Below are 25,263 nucleotides of genomic sequence, written 5' to 3' on the forward strand. Positions count from 1 at the left end.
GGAACACAGGTTAAAGCCGGCAGGCATTTGTACATGTACAAACCAGTACAAATCTAGATGCACAATGTGCACCATACCTGTCCTGGGTAGTACATGGAGACATATGTCAAGATCTGCTTTTCCAGGGGCAAGGTCACGAAGGGGAGCAGCTGAGGCCCTGGTGATCTGTGAGTGGATATGTGTGTAAGACGTGTAGTTGTAGCAGGGCAGGTCATGTGAGCGGATAAGAGTGTGGAAGGGGCGCTGGCACAAGTGAAAGAGTACTGTGGACAGAGAGTACACCTGCAGGACCCCATAGGACACATGGGGTTGGGAAGGAGAAGGGTGGTAGAAAGAAGACATCAACACGGTCAGTGTGGCAAGAGGTGACCAATCACAATGTAGAGTCATGAAGTACAGAGAATTGAGGTTGTATATGATGTTGTTGTAGAATGTGTCAAATACTGACAATGGCTCAAGTGTGATAAGTGCTGCACATTCCCATGAGTCAACCGTCCTGTGTGGCAGTGCAACCATCACCCGTCCAGAACACATAGATCTCCAGCTCCAGGAGAAATCGATCTCCGACAGATCTAACTGCAAGCTGCTATCGCGTGCCTGCTCCTTTCCTCTTGCACAGCTTTAGACACTGGCGTGCAACTACAAATTCATAGGAACACTACAGTAAGCACACAGCGTCCTGTGCTGCTTTCTGGATACCCACCTACTTTGGGAGCCTTTCAAGTGTGTCAAGGGGTACCGACGGCGACTACATTCAAGACGCCCAAACAGTTTCTTAGGCAGTTAGTGCTTTGCTGCCCCTCGATGTCAGACCACTTTGACTGATGTCCGAGCCATTCCAACACATGAGAATTGGCACAATAGAACTGTTCCAGCGCACAGGACTCTGCTTTCTGATTATCTTAAAATACTTATTCTGAATAGAGAATTCAAGACTGCTGCCCTGAGGAAGGTGGAAACTTTACCTACTGTATTCTGGTTTTTCCAGCCGAAACGCAAGATCTGTGAGGGGCCTATAGGTCTCTGGAATATACCCAATACACAGGACTTTGACTTCATTCTTAAAAATAAATTCCCCCATTGCGTTGGCAGAATGAACCTTGGGAAACAGAGCTGACCCCGAGGTATACGGTTGACAAGTGACAACCATTAAGATGAGCCACACTTTAAGAACTTAGTCCAAGTGGTTTGTTTAGTTCCAGTGTTTTTTCACTAGGCGGCAGATTGAACCTCAGGAAACAGAGCTGACCCCGAGATATAGGGTTGACAAGTGACAACCATTAAGATGAGCCACACTTTAAGTACTTTATCCAAGTGGTTTGTTTAGTTCCAGTGTTTTTTCACTAGGCGGCAAGGATTGAATGTTCCTGCCCCTTTCCCCATCACCCCTAATGTTATCTTCCTCTCTTCTTTCTTTCCTCCTTGTGTGTTTCTTTTGGGCCAATGTTTCATGATGATTCTTTGTATAACACATGTTTAGGTCTGTTTGTTTTTTAATTAATTCATTAATTTTATTTCAACACACTTCAGTTGTATGTTAAAAATATATTTTCAAAAAATGTCTTTGAATGTCTGATGTTGTTTTTGGTTTACAGTAATTGCTTTCAATCAATATATATGTTCATCTATTTTACTTACTAGATTGAATACAGAATGATTTGGAATTATCCTCTTTGTGTTGTTTCTTTCTTCTTGTCAATAGGTTTGAATATGATTGGTTTTAATAAAATAGAAAATAATGTAACTTTAAAATAAAAGTTTGTTTTCTGGATAGATAGAGGTTGACATAGAGCGGTTATTTAAATAAACTAACCCAGTCTAGATCCTCTGGCACAGCAACAATTTTCCCTTTGGTTCAGACTGGAAAACTGATGATCATGCATGGATGTTCAAAGGGACATACACACACATCCATGAGGACAAACACACATCTGCACTGATATTCACCATGACAAAATGACTGCACCCGCTGAAAATTAAATTAGTGAAAAAGGATGCAAAGATTGTGGGGCACACTAAAACAGGTGTTATACATGATCGATAGTGCTCAACCGTACCTGCTGACAGAGCTGCCCTGATGTGATTCCCTCATCCCATCCACCAGAAACTGTTCCTCCACATTTGTGAATGGGTGGTCAGTGCCCGGCAGATGGCATGGGGACTGGGAGGTGAAAGGGTGCAGGGTGGACCTCTCATGGAGTGCAGTCACTGGATGAATCACGATCACTGCAACAACATGTGACATTGCATTGCACCAGCCATAGGAGTAAATCATGCATACTGCACATATGTGCAAAAAAGTCTATTAACTGATTGTTACCTGTGCGTGTCATCCTGTTGCAGTCAAATGAACCATGCCAGTTGACAGCAGTGTGCGTGGTTGCATGTCCAGTACTTCACTCATTAATCCCTCAAGAGGCCAACAACACATCTCTCAATGTTGAAAAAAACAAAATAAATGTCCAACCCGTACAGGGTTACCAAAATGAAAAATATGTCCATCCAGAACATGGGGCCAAAATTAGAGAAAAAGACCTGCCTGGTCAGGTTCAAAACAAAAACAAAATGTCCATCTTGGACTGGGGAGGAAAACATTTCCACGCTGGATGGGGGGAGAGAGGGAGTTTGTCCATGTTCATGTGAGTGGACCAAAAAAATACAGCACCAAAGAAAAATAAAAAAAATGTAAATCCCTCCATGGGCAAATGGACATCACGGCATAGTTGGTTGAGGTGGCATGGGTGGAATGTGACTGCCATCCTGCAGTGGATCATCAGCTGATGGTGGTGGTGCATTCTGTCCATGCAGTGCCATGCCTGGTCTTCATTGACTAGGGTCAGCTGCAACACAGATGTATGCACCAGCATCCCAAAGGTGGCGAGGTCATGATGCACTTCTTCACAAATGGCCACAGAGTCTGCATGTGCACTCACCTGTGATGCATCCACTTGCAGGGACAGCACCTGCCTCAAGGCAACCATCTCTTTGTGGATCTGGGACCTCATGGCAGAAAGTTCCTCGTGCAGTGAACCCCTCAAGATCTCCCTCTCATGGCGATGGGTGTCTCTAGATGCCAACATCTCCTGCTTTAAGGCTTCTCTATGTGCCACTATATCTGCATGCAGGGAGTCCTGCAGACACTTTAGATCAGCCCTTTATGCTGGCCTCCACACCCAGTTTGTGGGACAGCCTTGAGAACCACATCTCAGCATGCAGCTTCTTCTCCAGGCTGGCCACAAGTTGCTGCTAATGTCTCTGAGAGGCCAGATTCTGTGCATCAAGGCCAGCATGTAAGGAGATGTTCATGGCCGTGGAATGCATGTCACTGACCATGCGATGCATTTCCCCGGAAATGTCTTGCAACTTGTCCCGATGCCGGATGGCTTCACGCAACATTTTCTGCTCCCACACCATCTCTCCAGAATGCACAAGTCGACCATGTGTGCGCGGCTGACAGCGCTGGGATACAGTCCTGTTGCAGCAGGAACCCTGTTGTTGGCTGCAGGTCTTCAACATGCCATTGGGCAGCAGTCCCAGAATCTGACCCCAACTCAGGGGACTGGGATCTTGCAGCCGTAACCACTGCAGATGTGGAACATACTACTGACTGGACCTGTGAAGCTTGGGGCACCTCCACAGACTCAAGGTCCCACCCAACCTGCCCATTGGGGTAGCCTCGTGCTACCTCAATGGGTAATCCACAGCTGCTTCTGCAATGTCACTTGCAGAGTCAGAAGAGTCTGTAGAGTCAGGGCCATGACTGATGATTGTCTGTAGAACTTGTGGATGTTAATGGCGTACGACACCATGTCCTCCACTGGTGGGCTGGTGGACTGATGTACGACCTTCTCCTCCTCCTCCTCTCCATCTGATACATCATCACCTGCACATGGACAGAAAACAATATAATGGGTCATGAGTACCTTGACAAACATGCACATGCGCATTACAATGCAAAAATACACAAAATGGCTAGACACACATACATCACACATCGTGACTTTGCACACTTAGTCATGCATCACGGATGCATAGTTTAGCTGACATGCACAGTCATGTATTCATGCACAGTCATGTATTCACTGAATCCCACATATGTGCCTTTCATGTCAGACTGGTGATTTGAATGTAGAGCACAGTGATCAAAGTGTCAATTACAACATGCACATTCATGACAAGACAAGCAGACAGGTACACACATTGCTGTCATTCATCCCCATACACTTTCTCATGGGTTGTCTTCAGACATTTCAATAGCAGAGTACATGACTCTCCACCTTTGAATGATGACATACCATCAGATCATTCAACCTATGTTGTGACGAGTGTCACCCCATGTAATATACAAGTGCATTCAACATAATGGCTACAAAACAAGGCAGTGGTGTGTGGGTACTCTGACCCCAGCAGGTTGGTCACAACACAATGTGCCAGTACAGGATGCATGTAAATGCATCCTGACAAGGCGTTCCATAGGGGCAGGTGACAGAACAAATATACACCTCAAAAGCAACTGCTGTGTTTCAATATCATATATATCGCATGTACCTGATGTACATTAGAAATTGACTGGACCCATTAGTGTGGCAATGGTACATTGATGTTGAGGAGGTATGTTTATGGGTGACACAGAGGTGTGGCTTGGAGGTGATATGTGCCTGTCAGGGGGGCATATCATGGGGTCTTGCATAACATGTTTGAATTCTTTGGATTGACATGGACATGTGCACATGCAGTTCACATCTAGGAATGTGTCCATCAGGAAGCTTGAGGTGGCAATTGCTGTTTATCTGTCACTATTCCTTCTGCTGGGTCACTGTGTGTTCAGTATTATTGTAATGGTGTTATATGGAATGCGTTTTAGGGGTGTGCCTGTACTGGTGTGCATTCGTTGTGTTGATGTGTGGGATGTGTGATGTCTGTGTGTGCTCTCCCATTAGGGATGCATGCACACTGGTTCATGTTCCACTCTGTTTATTTGTGTGTTGTGTCTAGTGATGGATCATTCACCTCTGCACATTGGCTACTGGAGTTATGGTTTATTGTATGTTGGGTGAATTTCATGTCCTCTGATGGTTTGGGTTCCTTTGACACTTGATTATCAATCTGGAAGTGCAGACACCTATTCCACTGTACTGGGTATTTTTCCTTGTGTGTGTTCACTGTGTTTTGTTGGGATGCGCTCATCACGTATGCAGTCAATGGAAGATTGCTGAATCCCTCACAAGGTACGGCACACCACCCACCCACATCTGCAATCAGCCACTTCCTGTTCTACTTTCATACATCAGCTTTGCCACTGGAATGCAGACGAGTCCCATGATTCGTGGTCAGTGTTGCTGATGAACTTGCTATCATGCCCGTGTCGCACACATTCTGACATGCTTCACATCATCCCGTGACAGGCCTGCTCTGCTTTGGTAGCTGGCCTGGAATTTGACACCCCTACCTACCTCTCTTCTTTAGCCCTGGCTAGAATGCACCCAGCCATTTTTCATGATTAGGCACATTCTGGGAGTCCTTGGACTTCTGCCCTCCAGCGGAATTCAGTTGCAGTGCTTTGAGGCCATTGCAATGGCACAGAGACACTATTGAATGTTCAACTTTGCATTGGAGTACCATGTCACAGGTACATTGTGTGCTATCCTGTTGATAGGCAGATGAGTGTGGTCCACTAGGGAGTAATGGCATATGATGAAGGGCAGGATTCAACTGCCGTGCTCCTAGTTGATCGTCTTGGATGGTGAAATGTGACAAGTAAACTTCATGGTGCTGTCAGGCCAGACAAGTGAGGTAAATTGAAGATGTGGGAGAGGGCTGCACTGCCAGGGGGATGCCTGGGGGTAGTGGCAGAGGTCAAGGGGGTGTGGGTAGGGGGCTGCACTGCCAGGGGGATGCCTGGGGGTAGTGGCAGAGGTCAAGGGGTGTGGGTAGGGGGCTGTACTGTTAGATGGGTGTCTGGGACTTGGGGCAGGGGTCAAGAGGGTGTGGGGAGGGAGTTGCGCTGGCAGGGGGATGCCTGGGGTAGTGGAAAAAGTCAAGTGGGTGTGGGGAGGGGGCTGTGCTGTCAGGGGGATGCCTGGAGCTTGGGGCAGAGGTCAAAAGGTTGTTGGGAGGGGGCTGCACTGTGATGGTGATGCCTGGGGGTAGTGGTGGAGGTCACGGGGGTGTGGGGAGGGGCTGTGCTGTCAGGGGATGCATGGGGTTTGGGGCAGAGGTCAAATGGGTGTTGGGAGGGGGCTGTGATGTGATGGTGATGCCTGGGGGTAGTGGTTGAGGTCACGGGGGAGTGGGGTGGGGCTGTGCTGTCAGGGGTATGACTGGGGTTAGTGGCAGAGGTAAAGGGGGTGTGGGTAGGGGGCTCTGCTGTCAGGTGGCTGCCTGGGGGTAGTGGTGGAGGTCAAGGGGGTGTAGGGAGGGGGTTGCACTGTCAGGGGATGCATGGGGTTTGGGGCAGAGGTCAAATGGGTGTTGGGAGGGGGCTGTGCTGTGATAGGGATGAATGAGAGTAGTGGTGGAGGTCAAGGGGGAGTGAGGAGGAGGATGCACTGTCAGGGGAATGCCTGGGGCATGGGGTGAAGTTCAAGGGGGTGTGGGGAGGAGGATGCACTGTCAGGGGAATGCCTGGGGCATGGGGTGAAGTTCAAGGGGGTGTGGGGAGGGGGAATGCGCTGTGAGGGGATGCCTGGGGCTAGTGGTGGAGGTCAAGGGGGTTTGAGGAGGAGACTGCACTGTCATGGGGATGCCTGGGGCTTGGAGCAGAGGTCAAGGGGCTATGGGGAAGGGGTTGCGCCCTGAGAAGGATGCTTGGGGTAGTGGCGCATGTCAAGGGGGTGTGGGGCGGGGGGTGCACTGTCAGGGGATGCCTGGAGCTTGTGTCTGAGGTAAAGGGGGTGTGGAGAGGGGGCTGAGCTCTGAGGGGGATTCCTGGGGCTAGTGGCAGAAGGTCAAGGGCGTATGGGAGGGGCTGTGCTATTAGGGGGATGCCTAAGGCTTGGGGCAGCGTTCATGGGGGTGTGGTGAGGGGGCTGCACTATGAGGGGGATGCCTTGAAATAGTGAAGTGGTCAAGGGGGCTTCGGGAGGGGGCTACATTGCCAGGGGGATGCTTGGGGGTAGTTGTAGAGGTCAAGGGGGTGTTCGGGAGGGGGGCTGTGCTCTGAGGGGGATGCCTGAGGCTTGGGGCAGAGCTCAAGTTGGTGTGGAGAGGGGGCTGCACTGTGAGGGGGAGTCTTGGGTGTAGTGGCGGAGGTCAAGGGGGTGTGGGGAGGGGGCTGTGCTGTCAGGGGGATTCCTGTGGGTAGTGGTGGAGGTCAAGAGTGTGTGTGGTGCCGTGCTTTCAAAGGGATGCCTGGGGATTGGAGCGGAATTCAAGGTAGTGTGTTGAGGGGGCTGCTCTGTGGGGGGCATGCCTGGGGGTAGTGGTGGGAGTCATGCGGGTGTGGGGAGGGGGCTGTGCTGTCAGGAGGATGCCTAGGTGTAGTGGCAGAGGTCAAGCGGGTGTGGGGAGGGGGCTGCGCTGTCAAGGGGACGTCTGGGGCTTGGGGCAGAGGTCAAGGGGATGTGGAGAGGGGACTGCACACTGAGGGGGGTGCCTGGGGCTAGTGGCAGAGGTCAAGGGGGTGTAGGGAGGGGGCTCCGCTGTCAGGCGCCTGGGACTTGGAGCAGAGGTCAAGAGGGTGTGGGGAGGGAGTTGCGCTCTCAGGGGGATATCTGGGGCTTCGGGCAGAGGTCAAGGAGGTGTGGGGAGGGGCTGCACTGTTAGGGGGATGCTTGGAACTTGGGCCAGAGGTGAGTGGGGGTGGTGTCATTACTTGAGGGTGCTGCTGTGACTTAGCGGTGTAGGCCAGCAGTTTGGGTGCCTTGATTTACTGGATGACTGTCTGTAGTTTTGCCACAGTGCAGCCTTGACTTGCGGGGTGACGGTCTACAGTTTTGCCAGGATTCAGCCTTGACTTATGGGCTGGCGGTCTGCAACTTGGCTGGGGTGCAGCCTTGACTTCCGGGGTTCGTTCGCAGTTTCGCTGGATGGCAGCCTTGACTTATGGACTGACAGTTCGCGTTTTGCTAGGATGCGGTTCGCAGTTTCATTAGGTGCAGTCTTGACTTACCGGGGAGTGCGGGGGGGCATGCACAATTTCGCCGGGCTGCTGGATGGTGAGGCAAAGGTAGGTGCAAAGGTTATTTGGCAATGATTTTAGTTTGCGTGGGGGCGTGTTGTGAGCGTTCCGGGTGCAACTCAGATTTCTTTGTGCATCGGGTTACTTTGTGCTTTGAATTCCATGAATAGGCGGAACGCGCACAGACACTTTTGCGCGCAAGTAATCACAGAATCGTTTCAGGCAAACAATACTTTGCAGGTTCTTTGCACTTTTTCTATAAATCAGGCCCAAAGTGTATTGTGCCCACCTACACCTGTCTCCTACCAAGGGCGTTAGGGTCATCCCCCTGCGACATACAGCACCAAAACCCCCAAGAGGCCCTGCAAATGGCAGAGGATGCTGTATAACAGACCCAGTAACATTCATAACATTCCTGATGTGGTCATGTAATCAACACCCCAGCCATGCAAACGTATATGCACTAATACAAATACACATTTAAAAGCCATTCACAGCAGCGCAACTCTCCGCCAATAATTCCTTCTGCACGTCACTCAAAACCTGACAGACTATTGTCTTCATCAATGTTTGTCCGTCATTCTTTCTTCGTCTTTCCTTCTACTGTCCTCAATTTCCCTTTCTCTAGTTCCCTACAGCACGTGATAGCATTAGTCTACCGTTGAGGTTTTCTCTCTCTTGTTCATGTATTCGCTGTTTCTTGTGCTCCTTATTCCTGTTTCATCCCATTCGTCTCCTAACGTTCTGGTTTATTGTTCTCCCTCTTTGTTTAATGTTCACTTCCCCTCGGTGGGAAGTAGCTACTCTAACCACTTTGTATTTCCTTTTCCCTTTTCCTCCGGTTCTTTCGGTTTACAATACCCTTCAGGAGTGCCTCGCCACCAGGTGTTTCTTCACCTGGACATCCAAGCGCCCACCCCTCGCGCCTGCCCATCGGGGTCTTTTCGAGACCCCCCACACACACCCCCCTTGGCTCTCCATTGTGGGTCTCTTCGTCATTGCTCTACCCCACATTCTGGAACGGGGACTGGGAGCCCTCGGTGGGATGCCAGCGGCGGTCCCTCCAGCAGATGAAAGCACAGCACAGAACCAACCCGCCTGTTACAGGTGGTCGGTCTGGGGAACGCTTTTGGGAAGATGGCAGCAATTGGCGCTTTGCTGAGGCGGGTGTCCGCAATCATTCAGGCAATTAGATGTAATAGGACAGAAGTGCACCAACCCCCTCCTTCCCCCTCGGGCTGCAGCGCGGGGTGGGGGTGAAAGTGGCTCTGACGTCAGGCAGGTTCTATAAAAGCGGTCAGCAGTGGCTCCCAGTCTCAACACAGGCAGGACAACGCTGAAAAGGTCATGATGCCCACGTCAAACCCCACGGGTTCAACCCCCAAGAGCTTCCGCCGGGCCGTGTCCGAGCTGGACTCCAGGCAGGCAGAAGCCATCATGGTAAGTCACGCGTCCGGCGTGCCTCCTTTCTGTGCCAGGCATAACTGTCGGCAACTTGTGAGGAATGACGTGTTTTGTGTAGTGCTTGCTGCCACTGTCTTCCGTCTTCAGGGCGCTGTACACCGCAGGCGAAACTATACATGTATTGGTATTCAGCTGATCGACTTCAGAATTAGTGCTTGGAATACATGATCGTACTTAGATGCTGAGCGCTGGCAGCAACCATCGTGCGCGTTACCCACTGAGCTATCTAATCAGTTAAAAGAGAAGTTTGGCGTTCTAGTGCCCGGGCGTCTGATTTGATGGTGTCAGGTCCTGTGATGGCCACGCATGTTGGCATCCACTGGATTATTCATATTGTGGTCATTTTTTCATGATCGTCAACACAGCATGTTTGCATGTAGTTCTTAAACGCTGCCACGCAGGCGCATGGTTAAGATGCCTTCTCTGAAATGAACCCTCACTGCACACCGGGGCGCTGGGGCTCGGCGGGGGCTCCCGGGGGAGTATTGCCCTGCCTGCCCTCTGTGGTATACCCTGTAGCTGGCGTGGGGGCAGGCTGGTGGCACCTGCACACCGCGCGCCGCAAGGGCTCTAATCGTGTCCATTGCCCACACGGGATAGACAGTGCTTTCAACCTGTGAGCGTGGGGGGGGGGGGCAGAGTGGGTGAAAGCAGTCGTACCCAATGCAGCTTCACCTATTCTGAAAACCCGCGATGCCAGGAAAAGCCACGTTTCAAAACAGGACCAGGGACAAAGAGCGACTCTTGATATAAATACTTGCACGCGGGGGGACAGGCAGGGACCTCGAGTCGGAGAGATGCTCTTGGGCGAGGAGACATATGGTAATAGAATTGTCTACAGAGGTAGGTGCGGGTACCCGCGTTTGGAGCCATGCCATTTTCATTGGCATGCTCTCCTGACACTTGATTGCGTTGGGAGGGATATGCTGGCCCCGGGACCGTGAAGCGATGCAAATATTAGCGAGCATTCCCATTATAGAGAGTATATCCCGTAAGAAGGGACATCCCGTAAGAAGGGACATGCTGGGGACCGTAAAGTGACGCTGACATTAGCGAGCATTCCTATTACCAGTGGTCAAGTCCTAAAAATTAAAGTGGGGGGACTCATCAACAAACGCAATGCAATGTGATGTCGCCAGAAATTTACATATCAAGGAGAAATATGCACATTTAATTAAATTGGCTTTGCGTAACCACCCAAATTGAACAGGACGAATGGCATTTGCCTTGCATAAAGTCAACCCAAACACAAACCAAGACAGGATATTTTTGTCTAATAGTGTTTTTGAAAACGTTAAAAGGTGTGCATGTTTTAAGCTCCAAGAACAAATACAAATGTTTTCCTTGGGAATAGCAGTCCCGAAATGGGAGATTTCAGCTTTAGTTGTTTGTTGTTTTTGATCAGGTTATATAGTGAAGTGTCTGGCCTACAAACCTGATGACTGCGGTTTGATCCCCGAGGTCGGCTTTAATTAAAAAAAGACATCCAATGTTTCTCTTTTAGCTAGGAGGGACTGAGTCCCCCCTCTAAATAAAGTGGGTGGACTCCGTCCCCCCGCGTGTACCCTCGACTTGAGCCGTGCCTATTACTGAACATATTCCGTAAGAAGGGACATGCCAGGGACCGTAAAGCAATTCTGATATTAGGGAGTATTCCTATTACAAATTATATTCCAATTGAAGGGACATGCTAGGGACATGCCTGCGACGGTAAAGTGATGATAATATTAAGCAGCATTCCTATTACATAATTGATTGAATTGGAAGTGACATGCTCGGGACATGCTAGGGACAGTAAACTGATGCTAACATTAGGGAGCATTCTTAATAGAGAATGTATTCCATAAGAAGGGACATGCTCGGGACCGTAAAGTGGTGATAATATTAGGCAGCATTCCTATTAAAGAATATACGCCATAAGAAATGACATGCTAGGGACATGCTAGGGACCGTAAAGTGATGCTAATATTAGGGAGCATTCCTATTAGAGAATATATTCCATAAGAAGGGACATCCTAGGGACAGTAAACTGATGCTAATATTCGGTATCATTCCTATTACATAATTAATTTGATCCCATTCGAAGGGACATAATAGGGACATGCTAGCGACGTGGAGTGATGCTAATATTAGGGAGCATTCCTATTACAGAATTGATGGAATTGGAAGTGACATGCTCGGGACATGCTAGGGACAGTAAACTGATGCTAACATTAGGGAGCATTCCTAATAGAGAATGTATTCCATAAGAAGGGACATGCTCGGGAACGTAAAGTGATGCTAATATTAGGGAGCATTCCTATTACAGAATTGATTCCATTGAAAGGTACATGTTGGGGACATAAAGAGATGTTAGTTTAGGGAGCATTTTTGTAGCATAATAAGGTGCTAGGTGCATGCTGACACCCCATGCAAGGAGGCTGTCGTCTTTGGGTGTGCTCATATGACAATTGATTACGTAGGGAGGAATATGTTGGGGGCCTGAAGAGATATTAACATTAGGCGTGTTCTTATCATGTAATGTGTTCAATTGGATGGAGGTGTTGGCCTGGGTCTGGATGTTACAATATTCATGGGGCTGTGTAGCCTGGAAGTCAAAGAGTCCTAATTGGCTCGAGGGCATCTGTATATGGCAGAGTGATCCCTCCGGTACGGCCAAAGCCTCCATCCACTATTCCTACCCAGATACCCAACCCAGCCTTGATAAAGACCTGTTTGTTGGTAGAAACATGTGTCGGCACCTTTTCCAATCAATTTACCTTCAATAAATCATCAACTAAACACAAAAAAGGAATTGTGTGTACCATACACACTACGCACAACTAAAGTGAATGGAAGGAATTTTTCTTTGACTTAGTGCACTAGCCTCACTCAAGTAAAAAATCAACACAGTTACCCTTGACTACGTTTTGGGCTCCAACAGCACGGGCCCTGCAGTTTCTACTTACAGGCAGCAAGTGCAACATAATCAGTTCCACTATATTGAGTCAAGGCGCAGCCACCACCGGGTTCTAGTGCCAATCCCTCTTCTGAACTATATGCATAATAACTAAGCCAATTGCACACAATTAAATCCCTGTTACATAATAACGGGATTGATTCCGTAGATTGGGACATGGTGGATGCTCCTAGTTGCCCACCGCGCCGTTCACTAAACTCCCTGCACTAGAATTCTCTATTGTTACGCTCACACTAATTGCATAATAACTAAGCCACTCACACACAGATCCCAGTAGGATAACAAACAGGAGTGATTCCATAGTGGGGGACATGATGGGACTCTGGAGAGATGTTACTATTAGGGGCTGCTCTTACCACATAATGGATTCTAAGATAAGCGCCTAGCTACCTCAGGGTTCAGCTTGCTATATAAGCAAATAAAACAAACAAAAGACCCGGGGCTATAGTCCCCTCACCCCCTCCCCTAGCAACGCCTCTGTTGGCAGCAGTCCGGCCTCCACCCCCTCGCTGGAATTTCCTTTGATCACCTGTTTGACAGGGCGCACTTTGGTTGATGTGATAACAAATATTGTTGCTGTCATTGTAAAGGTCTTTTTGTTCTAATGACATTTTCAGTCTCAATTCTCAAAAACATCCAGAGGGACCTGTCTGGTCATGCTAATTGAACATTTCATTCAGGGACACAATCATTTGAATGTCTGCGTTATTTCTGTGCACTGGCTAATGCCTAACCAAAGCAAACCTGCTGGGCAAAGCTTAGAAAATATATTTGGGGGCAAGCCATTCATGTCGGATTTTGATCTTCCTTTTTTGTGTGTGTGGGAAGAGCACACGTTTCTCCGAGCAGAGTGCAGGAGGCAGATACCTTTCCTCAGCTGATTCCTCGCTCTGGAACGGCCTCCCTGCCCCCCTAAGACTTCAGCCGGATTTTCTTGAGTTCCGGAAACTTCTCAAGACTTTCTTTTTCTCCTCTTCCTTCCCTCTCCCCCTCCCATGCTAACGTTTCCGCTGCCACTGTGACTGGGGTCTGGTCCCTTCAGAGTCATACAGGGGCCAGACCACCCCCTAGCAGTCCCCACAGCATCCCTTGCCAGCACTTGCCCTTGCACTCCCTTCCCTGGACTAGCCCCAACTTTGTCCTCCCTGTCCACTGCACTCATCCTCCATTCCCCCTCTATTTCCACTGGCACTTACTGCCTTGCCCCCCGCCCCCAGCACTAGCCCACCCCACTCCCTTTGGGCACCCCACTCCTGCACTTCTCCCTCTTCCCCCTCGCCTTGCACTTACTGCCTTGTCTTGCACTTGCACGGTGGATTGTCACAAGGCCAATATAGCCATGTGTTGTTCTACTTCTTTCCCAAGTCCCCCCCCAACCAACTTGTCTTGTGGCACCTGGAAAAATGTGTGCATTGGCGCCATACAAATGCCCAATAAATAAATACAATTAAGCCAGTGAGGAATGCAATTTACATTGCACAAACGCCTTTGTACCGTTTTATTGAACTTTTGTCTCTTTTTAAATGTTGGTCTTTTAAAATGCTTCTGTTATAAGTTGCCTTGGCTTGTGTTTTCGCTTGTGGAGAGCAATGAAACCACTGTCAGGGGTCTGGTTCTACTCAACATTGTCGTGCTTGCGTGCCTCAGTGATGTCACTGCACGTTTTTTATTTTTCAGAATGTATTTATTTTATTTTTTATTTATTTCCATTTATAAAGCACACAACTACCCTAAGGCATTGTGGCGCTGTTACAGAATATTCATTTAGGTGCAAGCAAAACAAGGGTACAACTCTTAGGTACAAGTTCATTAAAGCTTAGACAATATTCATGTTCCAAGGTTACAGTGGAACAGCAGAGCGGATACAGTCTATTTGAATAATGGTTTCCAGTGCCTTTCTGAAAGCTATGAGGGAGGTTTCTTTTCTGAGTTTGGGTGCTAGTGAGTTCCATGATTTTGGTGCAAGCATTTTGAAACTGGCCCCGCCGTCTTTGGCTCTGTTAAAGGCGGGGATTGTAAGTTGGTGAGAGTATAGGTCACGCTTAGGTCTGAGTGATTGTACTAGATGTGCAGTGCAAGTGACAAAAATTGGCCTGCATGAACCCGTTTTCACCTAAGTGAGATGTAGTAGGTCCCCTCGCGGCAATGTACGCAGCCTTGGAAAAGGAGTTCCTGTGTACTGTTGGCACACCATGCGCTGTAAGAAAATAGTGTGCGTAAAGCGTCCACACTTGCTTCTTACTAACACAGGTGATTGTATGGCACAGCAGGAGCGCAGAAACCACGTCTCAGTTCTGCCCCCCCCCACCTGTTCTACCGTAGAAATCTGAATGCATTTCCGCTAGTACCTTATTTTGAAGTTGGCGGGAATGCACTGGGTTCCTAGGAATCTGTCTGTTTGGAACACCTGCTAAAAGCTGTTTGATTAACAAGAAATCTATGTGAATGCCTTGCGCCAGAACATACACGTGGGTCTCGCGAGGCATTCATGGTTGTTTGCAGTTGAAACTGCAAACGTGCAAAGACACTCGGGTCTGCCCATATTTCTCAGCATTGTTTGAACTTCAGAGTGCAAACATTGCAAATTGTACGGAGGGGACTGGGTGCACAAACTAAGTACACACAATTGTGGTCCACCTAGTAGTTTATTACACACGCAGTGGCACATTTTGAAAATGGGCAAAGATTTTAATATTGAACTTGAATGCAATGTAAAGGTGGCATTTTGAATGCCAGCCTCATTTAAAACATGCGTTGACAACGCCAACAGTTTTGGCTTGTAAAGGCATGGGGCAGGTATTTGCCATGCAAAGCCACAATGGCATTGCCTGGTCATAAATTGGCAACTGATAGAAAATGGTCCAATTACCTGGACCTATAAAAGCAATGCCTGACAAAGGTCTCTCTAAATACCTGTAGACAAGCCAAAGCCGATAGCTTTGTCGGGGCTTGTTTTTATCAGGATTTCAGTGCATGGAACATATATACATCAAATGGCTGAAGGCATATTTGTTTAAATCATTTGTATTACACCAGTGGTTTACTTAAACCATTATTTCTCAGCAGACTGCTTAGAAATAACACTGACAGATCAAAATGTGAAGGTACTGCTTTATAGAGCTAAACCAAGGCGATCTCAGGAGATGTGTGTTGAGCGGAGAAAGGCAGGTATTGGGTGTGAATGCCCATAGGGATTATCATGGTGGCCATAGGCAGTAAATGCTTAGGTACATTACCAAACAACACCCACGAGCTGTGCGTCCCAACTCACATGCAATCTCCTCCCTAGCTGTACTCCAAAGCAATACCGTGGGCTTTCAGGTGTCACTCAAGCACCACCTAATAGCCAAAGCTATACATGCTGTCAGAGGTGTTGCTAGGTCTGGAAAAGATCTGGCGCTACGGTAATGTCGGGACTGTCGGGATCTGGGTTAGCTAACCTTTTGGTTGTAGCCTCTGAGTGTCTATCTGGGACTGCAACCAAAAGACCTGGGGATACAGAACCACCCCCCCTCCCCTACGCACCCCCCAACCCTCCCCTATCAACGCCTCTGCATGGTGCTACATATCTATCCGAACAAAAAGGATGGAATGTCTACAGACTGGCACCCCACACCTAAAAATAGGTTCTTCAAATGTTCATAATGTAAAGCCTATAGACATGCAACACATATCTCCTTTGACAGCAACCTTGTGATAGATGAGAAATAAAGAATAACTTGTGACACGACATGTGGTCTATATATTCAGTAATATACCTGCAAGCAGTGGTATGGGGAAGTACCACCTGCAGTCTGAAAATGAGAATACTGCAACACACAACAGCCATAATAGTAAATAATGTGGCATAGGCCTTCCACTTCTCCCGAAAAGCATCAGAGTAATCGGAAACCTTTCTCATTCTTTGGTGCTATACATGTGTCTCGCAGTCCAGAGGAGGTGATAGAACTAAAACCCTGTGACTATCCGAATGGACACTGATTCCGAATCTGAACACCACATTTCCCTGTGGACATAATACAGATGAGGGACTTTTGACATTCATTTAGATGTTCTGGTGGCTCTTTCTCCAAATTACCTGCCACATCCTGAGCCTCCATGCACACTAGGTCCAGGGTGCACAATATACAATGTTTGGCTATTATGAAAAGAATACAGCTTTTAAAGAAAAAAAGAAAAAAGAATCATGGTCTTGTGTATGATCTCACTCCCCCTTTGTCAGCCAACCACTTGAGATCATGAATCTACTGACAGGATGGATGAAAAGCACTTTGAGTTCAATATTAGCAACAATGATGGCCAAAGATGTTCATCTCACTTGGGATCGTGAATTCTTGTTCATGGAGTATAAACTGTGGAGCACAATGTGAGCAACAATGGCACCAGAGCAAGCTATTCTCATTTGAGGTCATGAACTTGGATGTATGAATTATTGAACTCCAAATCACTAGTCTGATTGCTTACAAAGCTTTATCCAAGCCCTTTAACATGTGACTTTTGTATGGATCGCTGTTAATTGGTTGTATATTTGCTTCACATGGTTATTAGTTGCTGGCTGTTGAGGATACAGCTGTTACTTGTTAGGTGGTTCCCAATTGGGATGTAAATTGCAAAGAGGAATTAATGAAGAGTGACATAATCAGCTTCAATCAAGAGGTATCAATTTACATTGTTCATGAAATCTTGCCTTATACTGATACACACTGAGTCACTAACTTTGGAGACATATTAGCGAAATTGATCACTTTCACATGCAAGAACAAATGATCTGAACTACTTCTGATACAAATAACACCATGCATATGATATATTTCACACCAGTCTTCAGAAGCCAAAGGGCCAAACCATGACTAATGCCCCCCCCTATCAACATGTGGATAACTGTGCCTTCACCATTCACCCTAAGGGATCAGCGCATCAAATGGCTTTCTGTATTTCAGTCTGGTCAGCCTTTTAGTGGGTATCCTGAAAATCGATCTGGGTTGTTTGAGGTAAGTGTAATTATTCGTGGCAGAATTGACCGTAGTCAATTTCGCTGCGAATCGATTAGCACATCTGCCAAACAACCCAAAATGTACCTTTCATCACCCCCACCACCAGCTCCCCTACTTACTTGCTTGCTCGACGCCGCTTCCCCTTCAACTCTGCGGCGTCAGATTCGTCCCTTCAACGTGGGTTGGATCTGAAGCCGCAGGGTCCCTTTTTCTTTTTTTTCTCTTTTTTTCAGTACCCCGCTTCCAATTTTGAGGAAGCGGGGGACACCCCTGCAACCCCCAAGCCCAAAAATACTGAACATGGGGGGCAGGGGACACCCTCTCTCCACATGCTCAGTATTTTACAAAATCGATCAAATGGAGCTGGCCGAAATTGGTCAAATTGTATCATTCGATCGATTTATTTCAGTCAAAATGGGTAGTACCCTGGAAATGAGGCTAAAAGCCTGAATAATGTTTTAAATAAAATTCTCCAACAAGTGATTGGCTATATTTACAATCCCAGGCTGTAAATTGGGTGGGCATGGTGGGGAACAGGTGTAGCTGAGACTATGTTGAAACCATATCAGCCTTCACTATTTTTGCACATGCCATGACTGATACTACCCCACCCCTCCATGCCCCTTTGAGATCATCCCTGCAGTGTTTCTTTCTCTTGCCTTCTTGCGTGTAGTTTTCACTGCCCCACTTAAATCTTTGTGGCTGGGATGTGTGGGGGAAATTCAAAAGTGTAAGGCTATTTGTGAAGGAAACAAATCAGAAGCAGACATCAACAGATAGGACCGAGGTGAATCCTTGAGCTGCCCTGTTATTCCAAGAGCCTCATTCTCACTTGCAAATAAATACATGACTTTGTTAGCCCAATTAAGGTTGCATCCTGTTGTTTGTTTCAGAGCAACACTTTTTACTATGGCTAACACTGTACAAGAAACCTGAAATATATATTATATATAAGGCTTGAAAAAAACTCTTTCACCTTAAATGTGAAAGTAGAATAATCAGTTTGAGCCAAGTCACACAAGCCACAATGCCACCTCGTAACCCTTGCTAGCAGTTCACCTCCAGTTTAGAGCGACATCAGCAATGCATTGTGGGTATGCAAATTAGTACACTGCAAACCTTCTGCTCCAGAAAACTTTCTTTGTCTCATGGGGAAATGCTACCATAAACATAGCTTTATCAACACAAGACAGACACAGCTCAAGGCTGTAGACAACTATATACCTGGTTTCAACCTTTTTAGGGATCATCAGTGCAGCATAGTCTTACAGTCTAGTGGGTGGCACATGTGTAACAAACACCGGCTACATCATGGTGCTCTTTTAAAAATCTGTTCATCAGAGTTTTACATCTAAAAATGAAAAAATAAGTGTATACTGAGAGTTGCTCTTTTTTTTATTTCATCAAAGTCTCCGATTGGCTTACCTCATAAATATAGCCATGCTCACTCTATCATCCAACATTTTCTTAGCATAGTGCATCCAAAACCAGTAAGTGAGCACAACCGTGTGACCTATTTGCCACCTATTTTCTTTTAACTAAAAACAGTGGACTGGGATCCAAAAGTGGCCCTGGGTATAATTTTCAAAGGGGCCCCATATTGCATATTTTCAGCAAGCCCAGCCCTTTTCCTCCGAGAACATTTGAAAATAGAACAGTTCACCACATAAAAGAGGTCGAGGGTGCAGAGGCCTATTGGGAAATCTCCAGAGTTCCCCATAGGCCAGTCCACCCGTGAGTGATGAGAGGGGTAAGGTGGCACTTTAAGCAGCATTTCTTCAGCGAGCAAACAATGACTATATGTATAATCTAACACTGATTGCATCTTTGCTTTCAGTATAAAAAGACCGGTTTTATGCTGCATGGTTATGGTGAAAGCTATGAGCCATTCGATGTGCCAAAATGATATGGCTAATACCATTTACCCTGTTGAATGCATCGGTATTGTTCGCCCCAAGGGCCCAAAAACTGAAAGGTTTTGTGGAAATCCGCCTAACATAACGCATGAAAATCAGGTGGGTTTTTAACTTCATGGATTGGTTTTCCTAGAGGGTAATGCGCCGTTTTTAGACAGGTGCACAGCATGAACAGCCAAACGGACTTTCGCCAAATGTGTTTGGAGAGTTGGCAGACGGTGCAGGATTGCATTCCTTTGTTGTCGTGTCGGCAATCCATCCAAATTTGACAGAGAGCATGGAGCCTCCGGCTCCAACATGTTGCATGCATTGCCGATCATGCCTTGCCTTTTGCCGAGGGGCAGTTTTTTTTTCCAGAGGCAAAACTCCTAGAACAGCTCCAACTCCATATCTAATAATTTCATTTTGCAAAGTCTACCTGTGTACTTGTGAGTCACGTGACTGATTAAGCAAGTGAATACCTTTCACATCCAAAGCCTTACGATTTCTGCGTTTTCATATGAATTTGTAAACCAGTGGATGCGATTGTTATAGTTTCAAAGAGAGTGTTAAGCTTCATTGGGAAGTTCTTTATAATTATTTTATTCACTGGTCTGAGCTCCCGAATATTGCCCTCCCCTCAGTGGCATGCGCGGAGTGCTGTGCATTACTCTGCAATGTCATGGCTGTCCCAGATTGTCAGGGAAATCCAAGTAACTCATTATCTTACCCCTACATCTCCACTCCCCTTCATGCACTACCTGCTCAACTCCCCTCCTCACCCTACTCTCTTATTACACGTAGCCCTGCAGCACTCCTCCTTGCCCCAGTCTCTCAGTGCAATCACACCTGCATCACATCTCCTTGAGCCCAGTCCCTCAGTACCTTTACCCTTGCAGCCCCCTCCTCATTTCAGTCCCTCTCTACTCTTAGCCCTGAAATTCTCCTCCTTACCCCATTCCTTTACTACCCCTTCCCCTGCAACTCCCCTCCCCATCCCAGTCCCTCACTACGTTTAACCTGGAATCCGCCATTATTTATTTAAATATTGCATTTGATTACACGCCCAAACCCTTAGGTGTCACGGCGTAGGTTACATACATCTTGGTTATCTTAGTCGGCTACATCTTTGTCATCTTAGGCAGTTACATACATTCTTGGGCAATATTGTAGAGTTACATAGGAATGAAGGGGGCAGGAGCGTTCCAACAAACATGCAAAGTAGAGGCAGGTTGGAGGACATGCAGCCAAGGAGAGATACTAGGTTGGGCTAGCGCTATTAGTATTTGTTAAAGAGCCAGGTTTTGAGTAGTTTCTTCAACTTCGGGAGGGAGGCTTCGTTACTAAGGTGAGCGGGAAATGCGTTTCAGATGCCTGCTCTGGAGGTTGTAAAACGTGGGATGTGGAGGTGTGTGTTGGCGCTGGATCTGAGCGCTCTGGCTGTGGTCTTGCGGGAAATGCTTTGGCTGAGGTAGATGGTGACGCTATCTAAGAGGAATTTATGGGTGATGGTGAGATGGTGAGAGTTTTGTGGAAAATTCTGGCTTGTACAGGGAGCTAGTGGGCATCCCTTCCGTGTTGAGATATGTGCTCTCTTCTGTTGATCCCCCGAGCTGCTCTGACGGCTTTGTTCTGAAGGAGTTGTCATGGCCCCTCACTGGCCTTACTACAGCATCCATATCCTCAGCACAGTCCCTAGCTAAACTAACCCCTTCATCCACCCCATGCCATAGTCCCTCACCACCCTTTCCTCAGCATCCCCTTCCTCATAACTCTCCCTTACTACCCTTACCCCAAAACCTTCCTGCTCATCAAAGTCCCTCATTGCCCTTACCTCAACACCCCCCCTCCTCACCACAGGCCATTCCAACTGTTACTACCCTACCCTTACCCCAGCATCCCTTCACCCCATCACAGCCTCTTACTAACCTTATCACAACATACTTGTCTCGTCACAGTTCGTCAATACACCTATCCCAGCATCCCCCTTCTTGTAACAGTGCCTCACTAACATACCCCAACATACACCCTCCATGTCCTAGTCACTCACCAGCCTTACCCCAACATCCCTTTGCCTCAACACAATTCCTCACTACCCATACCCCAGCCTCTCTTTCTTGTCCCAGTCCCTAGCTATCCTTACTCAGCATCCCTCCTCCTTGGCACAGTCCCTCACTCACCTTACTCCAGCAACCCTCTTCCTCATCACACTACCTTATTAATTGTACTGCAAAATAAAGGCTTCCTGATCACAGTCCCTCACTAGCCTACACAAGGCATCTCCATCCTTGTCGCAGTGTCTTGCTTCCCTTAGCCCAGCTTCGCATCTCTTCATCCTAGTCCCTCACTTCCCTTACCCAGGTATCCACTCTTCTGGTCACATTCCCTTACTACCCTTCCCCTAGCACCCACTCCCCCTCATCCCAGTTTCTAGTTATCCATACCCGGCATACCAGGTTCTGGCCACAGTCCCTCACTACCCCTACTCCAGCATTCCTGACTGCCCTGACTGCCCTGAGTGCCCTCCTTGCCACAGCCACTCACTATCCTTACCATGGCATCTATTCTCTTTGTCACAGTCCTTCACTACCCTCACCATTGCAACTGTCTTCCTCATCGCTGTCCCTCATTATCATAACCCTTGCAACACCTACATGTCCCAGTCTCCCATTACACTTAAACCAGTGCCTCACCTCCTTGCCCCAGTCCCTCACTACCCATACTCCAGTATCCCCACCTCATATCAGTCCCTCACTACCATTACCCTGGGATCCCAACTCCTCGTCACACTCTCTTACACCAGCCTTCATCCTCCTCATCACAGTCCCTCACTACCACTACCCTGGCATCCCCCTCCTTGTCACAATCCCTTACTACTCTTTCCCTGGCAGTCCCCTCCTTTTTGGGTTCTCACTACCCTCAACACAGCATACCCCTTCCTTGTCACAATACCCCAGTACCCTTATGTCTGCATTCCCCATAACATCACAGTCATTCACTACTTTTTAAACTGCACCCCACATCCTCATCCACAGCCCCTCACTACCCTTATATTGGCATTCTTCCGTTCATCACAGTCCCTCACTACTCTTGCTCTGGCATCACAGTTCCTCACTACACATAGCTCTGCAGTCCCTTCACATCACAGTCCTTTACTAACCTTACTCCAACAACACTTGATCTCATTCCAGTCCCTTGCTACCTTTACCCGGCATCCTCCTATTTTCCACAGTGCTTCCCTTACAATAGCATCCCTCCTCCCCATTACAGTCCCTCACAAATGTTACTCTAACATACTTCCTCCTCATAACAGTTCCTCATTACACATTCCCCCTCCTCTTCTCCCGGCGGTTGCCTCTTCATCCCAGTCACTCCCTGCCCTTGCCCTGGCACCCCCTACTCATTACAGCCCATCAATATCCTTACACTAGCATTCTCAATCCTTCACTTTGCTACATAGTCCCTCACCAAACGTACTTTGGGATCTCCCCTCCTAGCCACAGTCCCTCACTATCTTTACCCTGGCATCTCCCATCTTCATCACAGTCTCTGACCATCCTTAAGCCGGCTCCCCCTCTCGTCTTCACAGTTCCTCACTACTTTGGTACCCCTTTTTTGTCAGTGCCTCCCTACCCATGCCCTAGGATCCCCCTCCTAGTCCCAGTCCCTCACTACCTTTACCCTAGCATCCTCCCCTTTGCCATAGTCCCTCACTACCCTTACTCTAGCAACACCCTCTACATCACAGTTCACTACCATAACCCCAGTAGCCCCCTCTTCATCATGTACACCAGCAACAGCCCTGCTCATCAAAGTCTCTCATAAACCTCACCCTTGATTTGACCATCCACTTCTCAGTCACACACAAACCTTACCCCATCATCCAAACTTTCATCATAATCCCTCACTATCCTTAACCTAGCATTACCCATGCCTCTGACTGCCCTTATCTTAGAAATGCCTCTTCCACTTCATAGTCTCTTAGAACCCTTACCATGTCCTCGCCGTCCACTTCACAGTCATGCACTAACCTTACTATGGAAAATCCCTTCCTCATCAAAGTCCCTCACTATCCTTACCCCATCATCCCCCTGTTTGTCAAAGAGCCTCACTACCTGTACCACAGCATTACGCCTCCTCATCACAGTTCATCAGTGCCCTTACCCCTGCAACATACTCCTTGCTACAGTTGCTCACTACATGTACTAATCTTATCCCAATTTACCTCATCCTCATCACAGTTCCACACTACGCTTATCCTGGCACACCCTACTCATCCCAGTCCCTCACTATCCTTAACAGAGCGTTCTCAATCCCTCCACTCTCTTAACAGTCCCTCCCTACCCATAGCACAGCATTACCCCTCATCATCACAGACCCTCACTACTCTTACCCGGCAACCCTGTCCTTGTTACAGTCTCTCACTACCCTAACTCTGGCATCTCCCCTCCTCAAAACAGTCCCTCACTAATCTTACCCCATCATACACCCTCCTCATCACAGGTCCTCACTACACTTATCCTGGGATCCCCTTCCTCTTCACAGTCCCTCACTATCCTTACACCAGCATTCCCAAACCCTCCCTACACGTACCCCTCCTAGTCACAGTCTCTCACTACCTTTATGCTGGCATCCCCCTTCTTCATCACAGTCCCTCACCACCCATAGGCTGGCTACCCCTCCCCTCTTAACATTTTCTCAATACCCTAGCACCCCTCTTTTTGTCACTCCCTACCCTTGCCCCAAGATCCCCCTTGTCACAGTCTCTCACTATCTTTACCCTGGCATCCCCCTCTTGGTCACAGCCCTTCACTGTTTACCTCAGCATCCCCCTTGTCACAGTCCCTCACTACCTTTAACCCAACCTCATTATTGTTCCTCACTAAACTGGAATACCGGGGGCTCCTGCAGCCCCTGTGGTGCAGCGGGCCCTGCTGCCATATGTCCTGGGCCTGGGCCCCCTCAGAATTAAAAAAGAAAGAGTTTCTTTTTGAAGTCACTCTGCCTTCAGAGTGGTTTAAAAAGGAAACCTTCTTTTGGAAGTCACAGGGCTTCCCCACCCCATGACATGGGGCCCGCCAGATCCTCTGGAAATGACAGGAACACACATTCCTGGCTGCTACGGGGAGCTGAAGGCCTCATTCCCTGGACCAACGGATTCAAAAAGGTAAGAAAATATATTTTGTTTATATGTGTGTGCGTGCATGCAAGTGTGTGTGTGTATGTATATACAGACTTGGGTCTGTATTTGTAACCCTACAGTCCCCCTACCTGCACTTTTGCACACCTGCAGTCTGCACTTACACTTGCACCTGCCACCTGCTGGCCGTACTTCTTGTGATTGTTTTGATCCCATGTACAGCACTGCCCCTCCCCCTTTCCCTGGTACTTTTCCCCTCCCCTGCACTTGCACAATCTGAATGTCGCTTGGCCTAGTAAGATCGGTGTCTCTGTCCTCCCTCCATTTCCCCCTTCCTTGGCTTGTTGCGCCTTCAAACACTTGTGTATAGGCGCTTTAAAAATGCCATATCAAATCATATCATGTAATGTGTATGAATGCATGATGTATGGGTGTCTGCCTGTCTGGGCGTGTGTGTGTGAGTGTATGGTGAAATGGTGCACAAGCAAATGTACAGGTGGCTGGGTGTGCATGCTGACGTGGTGACTGGTGTGTGTGCTTGTGTTTAATGCCTGGATTACTGATTGGTAATCTTCATTACTCCTAGCCCTACTGTTCCTGGTCCCAGTACTTGTGTAAGAGGCACTATGCCTCATACACAAGTACTGGGATGAGGTAGAGGGACATGGAAGCATCCTCTGGATTAGTTACCA

The 25,263-nt window shown here is 47.9% G+C and overlaps 1 protein-coding gene across 1 annotated transcript in view; it reads left to right on the forward strand.

Annotated features, from left to right (window-relative positions):
- The first annotated feature begins 9,432 nt into the window (after positions 1–9,432).
- The window catches only part of TH (tyrosine hydroxylase), a 414,235-nt gene continuing 398,404 nt past the window's right edge, over positions 9,433–25,263 (forward strand). Inside the window, exon 1 of the mRNA XM_069623939.1 lies at positions 9,433–9,559. Within this exon, the coding sequence (XP_069480040.1) occupies positions 9,467–9,559 (93 nt within the window). The 5' untranslated portion in view covers positions 9,433–9,466. The remainder of the gene's footprint in view (positions 9,560–25,263) is intronic.

This window comes from Ambystoma mexicanum, chromosome 11 (genome assembly GCF_040938575.1).
Source record: "Ambystoma mexicanum isolate Mex_15411 chromosome 11, UKY_AmexF1_1, whole genome shotgun sequence".
In the NCBI taxonomy this organism is placed as follows: domain Eukaryota; kingdom Metazoa; phylum Chordata; class Amphibia; order Caudata; family Ambystomatidae; genus Ambystoma; species Ambystoma mexicanum.